Consider the following 18,688-nt stretch of genomic DNA (forward strand, 5'->3'; position numbering starts at 1 on the left):
GACAATGAGGTTCCCCAAACTTTATCACAGCCTTCTTTGCCTTTTGAACTCTGTATGTCTATTTTAAAATCATCTACACAGATTGACAAATTGACTAAACCTGGCTTACCCAAAGAAATACACAAAGCTGAAATGCTCATGATTTACACAATCTTGCAGCAACAGTAATTCATACAAAGATAATATATTTGGCATTTAGATGGGGCACTGTCCCGCATCACTTCAGTTCATTCTCCTCCGTTTTATTTATTGTTTTTTGTTAGACTGTGAATCTGCAGCAAGGAGTGTAAAATGCTACATTTGGTGTTAGCAGTGGGATAGAATCAACTGCTACTGACAATATCCCAAACCACTTTACTTTTGAAGATTGTCTAACACCTAATAATTATGACCTTAATGTATAGAATATGTTCCCAATATGAACCGTGCAGTTGTTTTGGCTGATTGAAGATTAGACAATCCCTGAATCACCAAATACCAATCAAACAAACAAACAAAACAATGTGTTTTTTTACACACTAAAATATTTATTTTACAAAAATAAAAATGTCAAGCAGTTGAAGCTACAATGGTAGATTTTTTTTTTTTTTTTTTTTTTTACAAATTCTTTTTTTTTTTTCTTTAGCAAAGTCTTACAATTTGTGGACCAGAGCACGATACAGAATTAGCAGCAAACATGTTTAGAGGAATCCTAGAGATACAGAAATGAAAAAGCAGCTCCCTCCCAAAACAAGAAATAAAACAAACATAAAACAAAAACTAACAATAAAGAAAATGCAATGCAATCAATTCTGGAATTACAATTCTAATGTATAGTAAGTATGCATTCAATAAATCATTTGGCAGGCAACCAAATAAAATAATAATAATAATAATAATAATAATAATAATAATAATAATAATAATAAAATAAAAATACAAAACTGGGTTTTAATTTTATTTTTAATTCAAATAGTACTGACACACAAGCAATTGTAATTGAAAATACCAGGCATGTGACTGTGTTGCTTAAATAAAATCATAACAAAGCTTAATGCACCTTTGAACTTTAATAGTATGCGATTTAAACTACTATATTAAATTAGCCCTTAACTGGTTTTCATTATAATACACATTCTTACCTAATTATAAACCATAATACAAAAGTATACTTTCACATATATACTTGGTAACAACTCAGACTACTGTGACAGAAGGCGTTAGCCTATGGCAGTTCATTATTATTTGTTAATCATTCTTCACTCAGCAGCAGCCGCTGTGTTCACAGAGATCCCAGTGTGCACCGGGAGATATTGTGGGAACCCAAATCATCGTCAGGCGATTGCTAACACTAAGTTCCTTTGTCACTTCTGAATATCACAAAGGGGCTAAAATAATCTTATCTACTAACATAATAATAATACAAATTTTAACTGATACAACACCTCTTGAGCAAGACTCACAGGATATTAAAATCTTAGCTCATTGTAGGACTCTCCAGTCTGGAGCTGCGTACATGGACACGTCTTATTTAAGTCTCATTATGGTGAGACACAAAGGAAACTCTGCGTCAGAGGGAAATCATATCACCTGCATCAAACCAGAACAAGACACGAGCCCTGACACAAAGCCCAACTGAGCACAAAAGACCTCCTCGCCTGCAGCTCAGCTCTGCTCTCAAAGCATTTCCTGTTAACCGCCTCAAACTACATGATGACAAAAATTTTTTTTTGGCAGTGATCCAAATATTATTTAACAAAACGGAGAAAAGAAAACAGAAAGGTCAGTCACAGACCTAAGCACATCACTGTAAAACTTTGGTATCCTAATGGTACACGGCTATTCTCATGTGTTACGTCTTCTAGTTCTATTCCTCCCATAGTGTAATTATAGTGGACATTTTTGTTACCTGCATGTAATACCTTGCACTTGTCCACATTGAATTTCATCTGCCAGGTGTCGGCCCATAACTGAATATTATCAGTCCCTCTGAATAACCTGTGCTGCCGAGATTGTATCTGCTGAGCCACCTATTTTAGTATCATCTGCAAATTTGACAAGTTTGCTAACTATCCCAGAGTCCAGATCATCAATATAGATTAGAAAAAGCAATGGCCCTAGTACTGATCCCTGTGGAACTCCACTAACAACCTCACTCCAGTTAAACAGGATTTAGCTTAGATGGGATTTTTTTGCACACCAAAGTAGCCATGACACTTTGGAAATATCCTGGATCAGAACAACAGCATACATGCTTATCCTTGTGGAGTATGTTTTCATAGTCTGTTGCCTTCTTTGCCTCACAGTTATGAGAAAAGTAAAGATAAAAGGTTTAATCAAAGACCAAGAAATCAAAATAATACTTTTCTGTATCCATTGGAAAAGTAAATCTGTCAAATCTGCAGAAAAATACTGTGAGCATTAAATGATGAAACAATGTATTCTGGCCAATGAACATGACATCCATTCTCAGCAAGAAATGCAATTTCAGGGACAATTCTGCACACAGTCTAGTTGGCCTAATATCTTGTTTCCAGTGAAAATCAAACAATTACAAATTGAGCAGTGAAATATCACACTATATACATTTTCAGTCTAATGACCAGTTTGTTTTATTCTTTCACTTTTAGTTATTGTGCAGCAAGAGTTTCTAAGTGGCCTCACAATTTGGACTGCCAGGGTTCGATAATCCTCAAGTCATTTTCTCCGCCTCGGATTAATCATTTTGTAATCAGTTGTTAAATAACTTAACAGGCAATGATAAAACGACCCATCACGCCTCCTAAAAAAGCACGTTTGGGATGTAGCAGGGTCATCACCAGGCTCAGGATAACCTTCGCTCTCAGCCACAGTGCAGGAGTATACCTATTGACACAACGCACGCTGGAATAACACTCCTCACCCACACAGGGAATGGATTGTGTTTATAGATGTACTGATGTAGAGTTCAGATCCTGTATCGGTGGGCCAGTTTAATGCCATTTTATAAACTACAGGAGGGGTCAACGTTACTGCTAGTGAAACTGTCCAACGCTGTGCAAGGAACTTCTGAAGCCAGATTTAGCACCACTTCCTGATACTATTGATTTTGGAACAACGGTTTCAAGTATACGTGGATACAGTAAAGAGTAAAGGGCTTCAGGACAGAGGTCTCTACCACGAGCCCTAATGAGAGGCTGCTCTCTCAGATGAAACAGGAGTATCTCATAGCACCAATTACATTTTTCTTGATTAATAGCACTGTGTGAAGGATACATTGCTGGGCCCCCCCCCTGTTATAAACGCAAACACACATGCTAAACACGGTCTTGGACCAGACCTCGGTAGGTAAGATTAATCTTCCTTTTTGTTAGTTTGTCTCTGAAGGTGTACAGCTCATTTAAACCTGTCTTTCAATCCACTGAGAATCTGCTTTTCAAGTTTCGAGTTCCTGTGCGCCTGTACAAGAACTCCGACTTGCAGGGTAATCTTTAAGTCACAGACATAACACCCCTGTTTCAAAAATAAAAACACAAAACAGGAGATTTCAGGGTAAGTCAGTGTTACAACAGCAAATATCTTTTCAACTGCCACGTTTGTTGTAAACAAGGTCGAAGGAAAGGAGAAATAAATATTCTGTGAATGAATATGTAAAAGCAAACACACGAATCAGAACTTTGAACAAATAACATTGTGTAAGCGTAAGAAGAGAGTCAGAGGCACTGTTTACAGGTGGGCAGAAAACACAACTCCAACACAGTACCTCTGAGCGGCACCAAGTGGAACAAGTCCATCTGATCATTCAAACAGCAAAGCACCAAAGCTGTAATATAAAAGCCACCATAATCTACCGTGAATCAACATGACCAATCACTAGAACACTATTATTATTATTCTCATGTTCCTGTTAAATTAATAAATTTGACAGATCAGTGTCACTTCTGCAAAAGACACAAATGAGTTTTACATTGTGTTGATTATGAAAGAGGACAAGCCAGCTGGGCTGAAACAGTTAACCAGTATCTGAAGTACAGCCTTATTGCTTTGCTAAACATATAAATCCAACAGTAATTAAATATTTCCTAAAATATAACATTGTAAAGTATAAAATTCATGTTTCTGCTATATAAAACATCAGAAAATAATCATCCTTTTTTTGTAGTTATAGTCTTTGATAAGCTCTGTAGGACAGGTACTACACCTTGTAGGACAACAATGCTTTGTATTCAAACACAGTGTCTGAAATTGAAGAGTCAAACATCCACCTTTTCATTCTTGTCCATAAAAAAAAAAAATCACTCCATACCAACGACACTTCAGAAGAAAAATTAAATTATAGGATTGCATGTCATTTCAGAAAGTTTAGACCTGTGTCACTGTATGCTCAATAAGAAAACTGGGACCATGAGAAAATGTTAATGGGAATATCTTTAGTATTAAAAACAAAACAAACCCCTGAAACTTTATAATAAATAAACCGGAGAGTGAAGTTTCCAACAAAACAGTTTTTTTAGCTTTAGAAGAAGAACAGTTCAGATTTGTTACAAGGTTTCATTCTGTGTTATCAGTTCTGATTGGCAGGGGAGGCTGGGCTACAGATCCATCAAATAATGGGTGAAATTCACTGACTTTAACATAGCTTGGTCTTGAACAGTAAAACAGCAGCAGCAGTAACCCCAGCATCAATACCTGCTTCAGTTATTTTCAGTTGCATCTTGTTTTCATACAGGAGCGTTTCAGGTGACAGTTGATCTGCTGACACACATACAGTAATGAGTTCCGCAGAAGTTCATTCCAATCCCTCGGTGATCAGAACACAATCACAGTGGCAGCTTTCTGAGAAGCTTTAAAATATATCTTTGAATGTTTTATATTTTAATACACTCGATCAAACAGGGAAGAAAAATAATTCCTGTTGCTGACTATACTCTTACATTGTACTGGCGCAAAAGATAGTACATCAATATTACAAACTATAAACCTTCAGCCCAACCACACTTTTAGCACTTAAGCGGACTGAGTTATTGACATACTGTAATGAGAGTTATACATTATAAAAGGTTAAAGATGATAAATAACATTTACTATATGTTGTACGGTGTGCCCAAGCGGTTTAAAAACAACCAGAAAATAACAAAATTATGCAGTTTATTATTTCTATGTATGTTGTATTTCACCTACTACCAGCAACCGGACAATATCAATGCCTACACTTCACTGAACAGCTGGAAATGTGCCATCCGCACGTGACTGTCCAGAGTGTGTGTGTGTGTATATGATAATGTCTGGGTCTCTGCAGCTTTAAGTGGACGTTTCCCCTCACCGGTACACGGCCACCCTCAGACCACATGCACACGTTTTTTTTCATTTTCTACTCTTCAAATTGGTTCCCCAGCCGAGCCCGACTCCCGGCTGGTATGCATTTGCAGGCTCTACCTACACATCTCCACGGCTCTGTCTCTGGAAGTCTTTCACTCCGAGCCTCTGACCCGAATGGGTCCCATCCTCACAGATCCAACCTCTCGCCTCATCTGGGAGACGCACTGCTCCAAAACACAAGACTAAACAACATGCCTGCCCTCGAATGGTGATAAGCTACTACACTGCTACCATGACACATTTTAGGAGTGACTGATAATTGTGTACTAGTATCATTATTATTATTAATAGTATTAAAAAAAAGAAGAAACTCGTATTGAGAATGATAGATCACTATCTTATATTACATTTGAGCTTTCTCAGTATTTTGTCTGTGAGGTATCTGCCTTCTGACTGGTTCACGGACACGGCACGGCCAGGAATGAAGGATCCTGGGAGTCTGGTCAATCTATCACCGGCCGGTCCTGATGCACAACCTGACTGTGTTGTTGTGTGGCAGTTCTCCCGGGAACCATAGAAGCCGGACTCAACCCCAGTCACGACCGTAACCATCTCTGCCGTGTGGCTGTTATTCCTGGAGCCACATGGCAGAGATGGTTATGGTCGTGACGGTCAGTGCGGTACAGATACCAGCGAGACTGGAGTGTTTGTCTGGACTTCAGTGGGGGTCATTGGGACGGCCTGGACTCGATCCACCTGCGAGCAGAACCCGGCCAGAATTGTTCCAGCCGTACCGGGATCCGCGAACCAGCACGCCCGGCTACCGGACCCCGTCCCCTGCCCACAGAGGAGCTTTCTCAGGGGCTCTGGGAGACAGGAAGCAGCCTCTCATCCTGCCATTTACCTGCACTACTGCAACTCTACGGCTTATCCAGCACATCCACACACATGATCTGTCCACTATGTACCAATAAAGTACCGTCGCTTCTACGTTTTCCGTTTGATACACTTCCGTTCGGATTATACAAAATCAAGTGTCTTTAACGGCAACCATTTTTACACTTCCTCCGCCACATACTCTAAAACTTATTTTTAACATGCCAGAGTGAAAGGATGCCTTTTATTAATCTGCAACTTGAGCGAGCTGCCGATCTGGTAAGAGAGTTGAAGTCTGTTTCTGGTGTTTGAATTTGAGTCTGATTTTGACAAACATGTTCAATTTCATTCTCTGATACGCAGAAAACTATAAAACCAAGAGGATTTTTGATTTTAGTGATAGCACATCATTCTCTTTTCTACAGAGAACAGTAAAAAAATAAATAAAACATTGGTTGAGTTATTCCAAAATAAATAACTTGACAAAAACAAACATTTCCAGCACCTTCTGGTGTCCCTGACGTCATTGGATTTCACAGCAATTCAATTTGAAAAGCACTGACATCATGGTTTGGACCTACTTTACCAGGACAGGCCGAGACTCATGCAAGGCACATGGTTTTGCAACTGCTGTATGTAAAGAACAACAGTAAATATAGAAAAGTGGAAGAATAGTACCTTTACCAGAAGCTCTGTGTTCAGGGACTTAATATAGAGCTATACAGTATACAATATTATATTTTGATAACTGCTTTAAAAAATGTTCTGTGGAAATAAGAAAGCCATTATATTACTTTAATTATATGGAAAAATAGATTAATTATTATGGTATAAACTGAACAATACAGATCTGTAAGTTAAGATAGGAAGCCTCCGTATAAGATACAATCTAGTCCGTCAAATTATTGCGTTAGATTGTCCCGTGAAGTGAAAGAGAAGGTACTTTTCCTTGTGAATTGGGCATTGAAAAGTCCCACATAGCGTGTAGTTGTGTACAGATTAAAATAACTTAGCTTCCGTTACATTCTTGTGACTTGTTTGTCTTTTGACGTGAAAGGAGAACGTGTGTGAATTCAGGTGCCAAGATCCGGTATTAATCCTTCTCTCAGAGATGACTGTCTGCCTGCACTGGCACCGACACACCGCCAGATGGCAGACGCGCCAAACGCAATATTTATGTGACTTTCATCGACACGCAACACTTAATGTGACAACGAGAGGAAAAACATGACAAAACTCGACGCGACGATACACAAAATCCCAGAGATGCACACATATATGGACACCCACACCTACACACAAAATCAGCATCCAGGAGAGGGATATAGAGAGGCCGGAGCAGCTTGACTGATTAAGCCCCTGGAGTTACTGGCAGCGAGGGTATTTGGAGCGGTTCCGAGGGCCTGGCAGCATCTGTAGTTTCGACACACCGGCAGCAGGTGAGGTAAACTGCGTCCGGGACTCCAGAGCTCTGCCCGGACAGACGGCGCCGGCGCTCCTTGCATTGTTGGTGACCAGACCGAAAACAAGGTAAAACAATTAAACACATAGGCTTTTCTCGATGTTCCGAAGTTAGTTCTCAAAGCAGCATAGGGTGTTGTGGAAGACTCCTTTTTCTTTTTCCTTTTCCGTTAAAAAACCAGCCATACCGATGAACATCACGACGAGACTGCAGCTCGTGAACCAAAACCTCTGGGGAGGCCCGGGACCTGGTCTCCGAGTCATGGGCGGGCCCACGTGCCTCTCTCACGCCGCGCTCTCCTCGGAGGTCGCCTGGCTGGACGGGGTCTGCGAATGCACACTCTTATTCCCGCCCTCGACGTCCTGGAAGTAGGCGTGGGACAAAGCAGCGTACGCCGAAATTCTCTTGGAGGGGCTGAACGTCAGAAATTGCTGTTTGGAGCAAAAAATAAAATAATTTAAAAGGAGGTTAAGTACATTTAATTTGTTTGCTGCCGAGTCTTTTCCTACTTTGTAGTGATTTCCCTTTGTTCGTGCGTTTACTAAACGGATCGTAATCCTCTGCAATTTTGTGTTGCGGACTTGTCAGTGCCTCCTTCCACCCCCACACGGACCACAAGCTCTTAAATACACAGGAGCTGAATTCGCTTAGTGGAGAGGATAGGGCTGGTAACGTCGAAGGAAGAGTTTGTACAGAATGTGGAATTGGGGGCACCCAGCTGGAGATACTAGGGAAAAACACTAGGAGGCTGTTCTGACAGCTGACGCCTCCTCAGTGATATCACCCACAGAACGTCATCTGTGTCGGAGTTTACAGTAATGATTTCAAAAACCCAACTCTTAGTAAATGTCGTTTATCACAGTGTGCAGTTTAATCTCAGTGTCGGGTCATTTTCTAGACTGCGACTCTTACACACACGAGATGCTCCCTCACATTTCTCCATCAGATGTAGATTTGTAGGCTGGAGAGATTAGACAAATGAAAGTGGAGGAAAAAAAACTACTTTCTGTGCTGAAAAGCGTTTGCGAACAGGTTCTGTTTCTGTGTTTTTATGTCTTTTCAGGAATCAAAACACCAACCACCAGAAACGCATAGGAGGCCACGCAACAAAACAACAAAGCCTGAAAAAAGAAACTCTGAGTATTGAGGAGAAAGGCATGTGGGTCTGCAGGGTGAACGGGCCGCAGAGACTCACCAGCAGCAGGGACTTCCCCAGCTCATCGATGTCCGGAACCAGCTCCCCGATGGGCTTCGACGGGCGCAGAGAGAAGGCACTCCGGGGCAGAGCCACGTCACAGGGCCAGTCCTCCTCGCTGGGAACTCCAGTGACACTGCACACGCACACGCACACACACACACGGCACATCATCACTACCAGTCTATCTGTCAGAGCCATCTGTGCAGCAGCCTGACAGGAAAGCAACTGCAGCGACAGGGCGGAAGAAAAAACCCCAAAGAAAACGGTCCCTAAAAATGCAGCAGCTCGGGGCCAAAACTGTTCTTCCACTCGTGGTTTGGGGGTGTGGTTCGGTCAGTGCGTGGGCTTATTAAATTTATATCTTTTTTATTTTCGTAGGAATTCCACATGGAAATCTGGAGCTTGTGTCAAAAACCAAGGCACCTTTTTGTGGATAAAAAAAAAAAAAAAGATATAGGGTATCTATAATTATTGTGATACAGTATCATTGTGTAAGTGTTTACTGTAACAAAACAATGCACTGCCACCATTGCAGTTCATTTCTGACAATTGAAGGCTTATGTCAGGTGTTTCATCAAGGCATTGCGCCATTCTTTCCTTGACATCTGTAATCCTATGTTACTCTTATTTGGCCTAATGTGTGCTTTGTTTTTAAGACATTAAGACATATAATCATAGTAATAAACAGCAACAACAGTAAGTTAATTGTCCTAAGTGTGAACCGGGAAGTCATCAGAGGTACTCACTCGAAGATTTTTCCTAGCTGGTCGACATCAGAGTTTCCTCGGAAGAGAGGCCTGGAAAACAAACGCACAAACCGAAATGTTACACACGAGGATCATGGGAACAGGTGCACAGGTGGAGAGCCCGTGCCCCGAGGTGTTTTTCTAGCGGAGTCTGGCATCTGTGGAGTCTGGCCGACAGGTGTGAACGCCGCGCCCACCTGGGCCGGGAAGCACAAAGGATGAGGACAAAATGTGGCGAGAAAAGATGGTGACGCATTCATCTATAAACCAGTTCTCTGTCTTGCCCAAAATGGGATTTCTGCAAATACTATAAGTATAATAGCACTTAACATTGCTTCACTCTTGCAAACCCCAAAATGGAAGCAAAAAAGCTTTCCCAAGAGGGTCACTGAAATCAGAAATACAGATAATTCAGATTTAAAAGTTGAATGCGAAGAACTTGTGCACTCAGAGAGGGACACGAGAGAGCGGTGAAAAAGTCTCAATAAATAATCTACTGACTCAAAAAAGAATGCAATATTGTGGCTTTTAATTTCATACACAAACACCTTGACATGTTCTACTTAACAGCCGCCGGTTCACTGGCGTGTTCTGGGGGGAGTCAGATTAGTGGCCGGGATAAAGATGGGGTCTAATCGTCCTACAGTGTGAGAGCCGGTGAAAGAGCCACAGCGATGTCGTCTTTGATACGGCGCCGACATTCGCGGCATTCTCACACTGCAGGGGGCCCGAGTGGGGCGTCCGTCTCCGCTTTAGCGATGGTTTCATTGAAGCTGAGGTCACAGTTGTCCCGTCCATGAGCAATATCAAGTTGTTAGGCTTACAGCTTCAAACAAAGGAATAGCATCTCTCACCCCGGCCCTCAGCTCCCCCGACAAAACCTTAGAGTCAAGATTCGTCATTTTATGGCAGTCTAGCCAGTTGAAAAGGAGTTTCATTTCAGAAAAGTACAAGGCACTATATATACATTTTACAATATGAATAAATAAAACAAAAACATTAGTGAACTGCAAAAAATACATCAATAAATACATTAAAATCTCAGTCTCCAAGCCTTATTCATCACACGTCACTCCTTCAAGACTTACAACGTCTGTAAAATGCATGCGGTTACAATAATGACTGCACTCAATTTATATGTCTTTAATATGTGGCGGTACAGCGGCGAGCCCCCTGGCCCCGACTCTTGGCGGTTCCTGTGGGTTTTTGGAGTGTCTGGGGCCCCCGGGGGTGCACTGCCAACCGCTCAGCATCAGACGGCTTTCAAAACAAGCCTCGTCGTATTTATTTATGTATTTATTTATTTTCGTTCAATAAAAAAGCCCAAGTGGAAAAGCAGACGCCGACAGTTTTGCTCTGTGGTGCGTCTCGTTTCTCAGTCCAGAGGACCAGTGGTTTGTGCTGCTCTGAGAAGGACTCGCTCAACGCACACTTCTCACGGGGGTTCAGGTAACAAGTCACAGTTAAAGTTACGAAGAGTTAAACATATCCCGCCACCCCCCGACCCCAACACTTAGAAGAATCAGCCACTTGATACACATTCCCGCCTCCAGATCTCTCCTACTTTGACTATAAAACGCTTCTCACAGAAATAACACACATAAACAACGTCCTCCACTTTTGCCCGTCGCCACCAGATGTCACAGATCCGCTGCAGCCCACATGAAAGTCACGTCTTTGGCAGCAACACAAGCCTATTTAAAGAGACACTAAATCCACAATATATATTCTCACCAGGCAGGGGGTGTACAATCGACGCCTACATTTGTAAATCACTCACAATTAGCATCACAATAATCGCCATCTTCGCCTGTGTGTTTTTTTCGAGCAGCTGCAGCTTGCATTGGAGCATTTTAACTCAGGTAAGCCACTCACTCTTCTCTTCCTGCATATTTGTCACTGCAAAGGAAGGACAAAATCCCTTAAGGTCTCCCCAGACATCTAAACCAGCTCTGCACGGCATCCTGGGTAAAGACAGCAGATTAGGGGACCTCCTATTCAACCCAGCTGCCTGTGTGTGGAGCGCGCACAAAGACTTCTCAGAATGTATTTAATAAATGAAACCCTTTTTCCCTCTTTTTCCCTTACTGACATCCGTCCCTGAACGAGCCGATTGCCTCGTATGTTTGGATTTAGGACTGAAATAGCAGAAAGAACACACTTTAATAATACGGTTTGCCGGCAGCTTTGACAAAACCAGTTCTCTGCTCAAATCACCTTGAGCAGAATCAAGCCAAAACAAGTACACTGCCTGAAATTCTTGAGCAGGAATTTTCCCAGAGCTGCTCCCTTGGAGTTAATTAATAGCTTCAAACAAGGTTTACATTCTTTCGGAAGTGCGGCCGTACAGTACAATGTGACCTCCTACTGTACGGTGCCATTCCTACACAAAAGCGGCCGGGCAGCTCGCTAAATGTGCCGCCGACTGGAATACACACACTGAGAGCCAGGCTTTGTCTGGGGCAACATGTGGCAGCAGAGACGGGAAGCCCCCGGACCTGGGTGCGATTGTGCGTTCCGTGGGATATCGCCTGGCAGAGCGTACACGAGTAGCCCAGGCTGTGAGAAAGCAAACAGAGCAGATTGTTTTACGGCCAAATACCACGATCGCATAACTGTACCGACTTTCAGATTAGAATAGTGCAGGGAGGGTTTTTATTTCTCGTAATGTTTCGTTATGTTTCTAATACTGAATTACCCCTCATGGTGGGAATGTGAACCTGGGGTGGGCAGGCAGCACCGTAGACACAGGGGCTGAAAAAAAAGTAGAGGATTTGAGGAAAGAAAAGCTCCCAAAAGGCTGAAGAACCGGAAAGAATAAAACCAGCAACTCAAGGAAGAAGACACGCATAGTTGAATGATGTAAATAGCACAAGGAACAGCTCAAGTGAGATGACTGATCTGAAAATATTAAACATTAGGGCCTTGCTAGCTGCTTCAAAGAATAAATATAATGACATAATTCCTACATGTCACCATGTCTGTTGTTCTGTTGTCTATAATGCAGCATCTTTCCCTCAATTTCCATCTTTTTGCATCTTAGATCAACTGTAAATCAGTAAGGCCGATTTTTGCCAAGCTTAATTTTCAACAACAAACTTCAGAGCGTCACCGAAGCCACCGAAACCTAGGAAGTGGACCTTCTGACAAAGCTGTGAATCATGAGGCACTGAGGCCTTCAGGAGAGGGGCAGCTCACTGCACAATCTGCAGACGGCACGGTGGGCTGAAGGGACACTGTCGAGAGCAGATTAAGCGAGTCTGGGAACAGCACAATTAAGCGTGATCACAGAAAGCTCATGTCACGTGAAAAGACAACGCTGATGGTCTGTTGGGAATGGCCTTCTTTGCGTTAATTGGTTTTGGTCCCTGGACATTAGAAAGTCCAGACAGAGAAGATCGACAAACCCGCAGAATGACGGCAGCGCAACAGAGCCACACGTCCCCTCCCGACGCAAGAGGTTCATACTCACACTCTGCGGGGGGAACAATGGAATTGATTTATGTTTTTATTTTCATTGTCGCCTCGAGAAGGAGGGACGAGGCTTCCCTTTCTACAGCACACTGGCGCTGAGGAATTCCTCAAGGTAAAAGAAAAAATGCTTGTTTTGAAAAGAACAGAAGACGCCCACTCGATTTCTCAAGCCTCTCGAGATATGAGCCTATAGCAGCTGTGCTAACTTTCCTCGTACTGCTTGCCATGCATTGTTAAATCACTCAGGTCTCTGTGTACAGGGTAGACCGCACTCTTGAGCACTCTCTAGTTCCTGTAAGAATTATCCAAATGCTGGACCAGAGCTTCCCAGTCCTGTGCCGGGCCATCCAGCACGCGATCAATATATCTTGCCACCGCTACGTATAAAAAAAAAATGAGTACTGAGTTATACACACTTTTAAGGAAACTCTGAAACGTGTGACTAGGTGCTGGCTGGATTAAAGACCTGATCTAGGCTTGGGAATCGCGCTGTACAGAAAAACACAACGGATCGGGAACACCAGACTGCAGACTCATGGATCCAGGTGTGTGTCTTAGTGGCGTGGCCCTGGGGTGCGAGTTTCCCACCCTGCTCCTCCAGTCAAGGCTGCAGTCAGTCAGTAAGGGTCTGGGGATCGAGCCCAATGAGCACTCAACCTGTACGGGCGGCCTTCTTCACATGCAGGTGAGAATCAGAGCACGTCACAGCGGTCAAAGGGCACGCTGCCTGTGACCAGGATGAGCCAACCTTCAGCTAACCTTTTCTTCACAGAATTCAAGTTGTGATAATATCCTTTGTAGGAAAGATAAGAAAAAAGGGTTTCTCAAGCACTGCTGGTGCTGGAGGTCGGACAAAACACACAAAACCTAAAAAATGAAGCAAAGGAAGGCAGACACCTGCTTTGAAGGTGTGGATTCAAACTCAATCATTGTTTAATTAATGACCGGTCCTTATTGTTTTTATTTTGTACAGAAACAGTCTTGAAACTCACCCTTTGCTGTTCTACTTTCTGCTGAAGTCTGAACGCGCTTGGCTGGACTGAAACGGATAAAAAAAAATTTGAGCCAAGTTAATGACAATGTCCCAGGAATAAGGGCTAAGGAAGCAGGGGGTTATTCTGTTGTCTGATCCGCAATGGATCGTTTAGATCGTTTCAAAATAAAATGCAAGCTCAAACAATCCCATCCAAACTAAAATAGTTACTCCAGTCAGGTGCTGTAAAACGAATTTAACAATAAAACCGTACTTTGCTTGGTCTGGGAACCACACTCATGTAATGCTGGTCACAGATACCCTCCCTCCAGATCAGAACACGTGTGCCAAGTGTACCCAGCCTGCAGTCCCTGTACATCAGCTGTTGTTGGGATTATTAACCCCTGTATTATCAAGTCTTGGCAGTGATGCTCCCTCACTGCGTTACAAGCCAAATATAGCGACGAAGGCTCGACGTGGGTTGGACCACAGCTGGAGGGAGCAGCACGGTCCGATTGTGGTTGGATGAACAACGGAAAAGAAGGCTGTTCTTCCTTCTGCAGGACCAGCGCATGGCTGCCTTTCAACTACTTGTCAAAGAAATCACAGGCTCAGTGTAAGTTTCTCTGTGTGGATGACTGGACGGACACTTGTCCACTTGTCCAAGATACTCGGTCTCTTCAAGCATTGGCTGCAGCCCCTTCCTTCGGGCTTGGGTCAGCGCCATGCGGGACGGCTCAAAATTGTACTGTCAGTGCGTTTCTCAGAGGCAGGGCTGTGCCGCTACTAGGCCAGTCTCATCCAGGACCAGTGGGCCATGGTGAGGGTACAAACACGCACACATACACGACGTACAAAACAGCCACCCAGCACAACAGGAGAGAAATCAGCCAAGAATGTGTGTAATCATGCAGGTGTATAAAACCACACAGTGAGTATTTTTTTGGGTGGGGAGGAGTATTATTTTTCCGTTAACTTTTCTGAAGGGGAAGAAAAGCTGTAGCATGTGTTTCTTTCCTTCAGTGTCAAGCTCCTACCTGCTTGTATCGAAACATGTTCAATTTCAAGACCCTGAAGGGGAAAAGCATCCAGCGATGTCTCCTGTCAGAGACACTCTGACCATTGACTCTTCAGAGTTTACAGCGTATACTGCAGAGCGAACTGCAGACCCATGTGGAGAAACAAAATCACATCCTGTGAATCGCGGTCACACAACCGCGGTGTGGGACTACTTTTATTTCCCATTTTCCCACTATTCATATGAACCAGGATGGAGAACGATGTGGCACTCAATACCCAAGACGGCCCTCATGCAATAAATAGAAACGAGACAGCTGCATCTGGAAACGGCCGCTCTATAAGTAGCACAGTGGGTCTCGTGCAGGTTTGCAGAACAGCCGCACGTGTCTCTTATGTGGAACTGGGTTGGGCAACTACTACTCGCAAATCGCAAGAGGCACCAGGCCACGATCAACGGACCGTTGCACAGAGTGACATGTGGCTTATCAGGGGAAGGAAACTAAAATTACCGGCAGCTCGCCCACTTGGCATGAGTCCCCTTTAGTGAATTAAGTTTTATCTAATGACTGGCTGGTGCCATTGAGTCTCTCCTCTCTCGCATTTAATATCAAGTGGAAGAACAATAAATAAATGAGTGAGCAATCAGGGACATGCCCAGTCAAAGCCAAACAAAAAAACTTTGCTTTATTTGATTTACTTTTGTACATCTATATAGTCTCTGTGTATGAGAAGTGTGCTTTATTATGACGGGGTCTGCCAAACATGCAAGACAGACTTAAACCACAAGAGCAGGAAAAAAAAAAATTCAGAAGTTTTTAACAATACCCAACCACAGGTAACTGAATTCTGTTAACGGTTAAGAACCCAACGGCCAAAAAACTGGGAAGTACAGATCATCTGCCAGGTGCCATGAGGAAAACAAAGATTATTTTCTCGAATTTGCATTTTAAACTGCCTAAATGTTTTGAAAAAAAAAATAAAAATAAATACACTGACTGAGTTTGACTAATTTATGTGTATGAAAATATATTGGTATAAATTTACTGCAGAGTTTGTCACATGTATTCCTGGGCACATTTCCAGACAGTTTCGATAAAAGGAACAATATGATTAATAATTAATAAACAAGATCAGTTTTAAGGATTTTGCCCCACACTTCTGTCTTAACAATCCAGTGAAAACCCCCAAAACGGTCTAAATCGACAGGAAAATATATAATTAGTCCCGTCACGCCAGGTTTGTCATTTACATGTTATACAACAGTTTGAAAGTGTGGCTCCGGAGTGAAAAATGAAATGCAAAGCAAGGTGCTGGCATTTTTGTGGGCAGTGCCAACAAAGCATGGAAATCCTCCAGGTTTCTACTTGCAGACGTAACCTCTCTCTTGTACGGGTTCCAGGAATTCAGCTGGAAAGTTAGACTCAGACCCAGAGCTGCTTCAATGGATGTAAGCGTTCTTCAAGTGTTGTGAAAGGGCAGGCATTTCTGAAGTGGATATCTTTGATGCAAGAACACCTGTAGTAGTTGCTCGACCGTGAACTGCACCAGTAGAACCCTTTGTTTTGTCATTTCCCCCGTACTGTCCCGTATCAAACTTGAAATGTCTGTTGACAAATACGGACAATATATGGTTCTTATACAGGAAACTAGGATCAATTTCTTCCTCAAAGGCCGAGCAGCCCAGTTTAGTTTGCCCCTGAGGACACCGTTATAGTGCCCAGCCAGAGGTGGCAGAGGACTGAACCCAGACTGAAGGGATCCAAGACCAGGTCTCTGGTAATCATCTGCGCTCGCGAGGACTCGGGAATTTGGTCAGATTGGCTGGGACAATTGGGAGTGGAACTGGGCTGTTAAGAATAGGCACTGTGGCCCTTTGGCACCAGAGCGGCACAACCCCTGACAAAAAAAAAAAAAGGCTCTTACCTTCTTCTGAACATCTCGGCGAATATGCAGCCCACACTCCACAGGTCCACTGGTGTAGCGTAGCTGGACTGAAGCAGCACCTCGGGGGCTCGGTACCATAGTGTGACCACCTGCAAGATAGGCACGGTCCGTTAGAACCAGGGAATGGGAGGCAGCATGCCCAGATCAAAGTAAAACAGTCACAGGGATTCTTTGGGGCAGGGATTCCTGCAGCGAAAATCATGTCGTGTCTGTGGAAACCAATGCAATAAAAGCTCCCTATACATTACATATATATATATATATATATATATACACACACTCACCTAAAGGATTATTAGGAACACCATACTAATACTGTGTTTGACCCCCTTTCGCCTTCAGAACTGCCTTAATTCTACGTGGCATTGATTCAACAAGGTGCTGAAAGCATTCTTTAGAAATGTTGGCCCATATTGATAGGATAGCATCTTGCAGTTGATGGAGATTTGTGGGATGCACATCCAGGGCACGAAGCTCCCGTTCCACCACATCCCAAAGATGCTCTATTGGGTTGAGATCTGGTGACTGTGGGGGCCAGTTTAGTACAGTGAACTCATTGTCATGTTCAAGAAACCAATTTGAAATGATTCGACCTTTGTGACATGGTGCATTATCCTGCTGGAAGTAGCCATCAGAGGATGGGTACATGGTGGTCATAAAGGGATGGACATGGTCAGAAACAATGCTCAGGTAGGCCGTGGCATTTAAACGATGCCCAATTGGCACTAAGGGGCCTAAAGTGTGCCAAGAAAACATCCCCCACACCATTACACCACCACCACCAGCCTGCACAGTGGTAACAAGGCATGATGGATCCATGTTCTCATTCTGTTTACGCCAAATTCTGACTCTACCATCTGAATGTCTCAACAGAAATCGAGACTCATCAGACCAGGCAACATTTTTCCAGTCTTCAACTGTCCAATTTTGGTGAGCTTGTGCAAATTGTAGCCTCTTTTTCCTATTTGTAGTGGAGATGAGTGGTACCCGGTGGGGTCTTCTGCTGTTGTAGCCCATCCGCCTCAAGGTTGTACGTGTTGTGGCTTCACAAATGCTTTGCTGCATACCTCGGTTGTAACGAGTGGTTATTTCAGTCAAAGTTGCTCTTCTATCAGCTTGAATCAGTCGGCCCATTCTCCTCTGACCTCTAGCATCAACAAGGCATTTTCGCCCACAGGACTGCCGCATACTGGATGTTTTTCCCTTTTCACACCATTCTTTGTAAACCCTAGAAATGGTTGTGCGTGAAAATCCCAGTAACTGAGCAGATTGTGAAATACTCAGACTGGCCCGTCTGGCACCAACAACCATGCCACGCTCAAAATTGCTTAAATCACCTTTCTTTCCCATTCAGACATTCAGTTTGGAGTTCAGGAGATTGTCTTGACCAGGACCACACCCCTAAATGCATTGAAGCAACTGCCATGTGATTGGTTGGTTAGATAATTGCATTAATGAGAAATTGAACAGGTGTTCCTAATAATCCTTTAGGTGAGTGTATATATACATATATACACACACATTATATATATATATATATATATATATATATATATACACACACACACACACTACACACACACACACACATATGGTGCCTATAGAAAGTCACACTTTTTTTCATTGATCTTTTCGTTTACTTCAACGACACATCCTTCACCACATCTTCTGTGTTAAAAACAGATGCTAGAAATATATAGAAAAGGTCAAATGTATAG

At 43.0% G+C, this 18,688-nt stretch overlaps 1 protein-coding gene across 2 annotated transcripts in view; it reads right to left on the bottom strand.

Moving 5' to 3' along the window:
• Positions 1-502: 502 nt before the first annotated feature.
• Positions 503-18,688, bottom strand: part of cdk6 (cyclin dependent kinase 6) — a 48,895-nt gene continuing 30,709 nt past the window's right edge. For both annotated transcript variants that reach the window (XM_066715474.1, XM_066715475.1), the window contains exons 5-8: positions 16,950-17,059; positions 9,560-9,610; positions 8,811-8,946; positions 503-8,046 (exon numbers count right to left, since the gene is read on the bottom strand). In XM_066715474.1, the coding sequence (XP_066571571.1) occupies positions 7,900-8,046; positions 8,811-8,946; positions 9,560-9,610; positions 16,950-17,059 (444 nt within the window). In that variant the 3' untranslated portion in view covers positions 503-7,899. The remainder of the gene's footprint in view (positions 8,047-8,810; positions 8,947-9,559; positions 9,611-16,949; positions 17,060-18,688) is intronic.

This window comes from Amia ocellicauda, chromosome 10, assembly GCF_036373705.1.
Source record: "Amia ocellicauda isolate fAmiCal2 chromosome 10, fAmiCal2.hap1, whole genome shotgun sequence".
Lineage (NCBI taxonomy): Eukaryota > Metazoa > Chordata > Actinopteri > Amiiformes > Amiidae > Amia > Amia ocellicauda.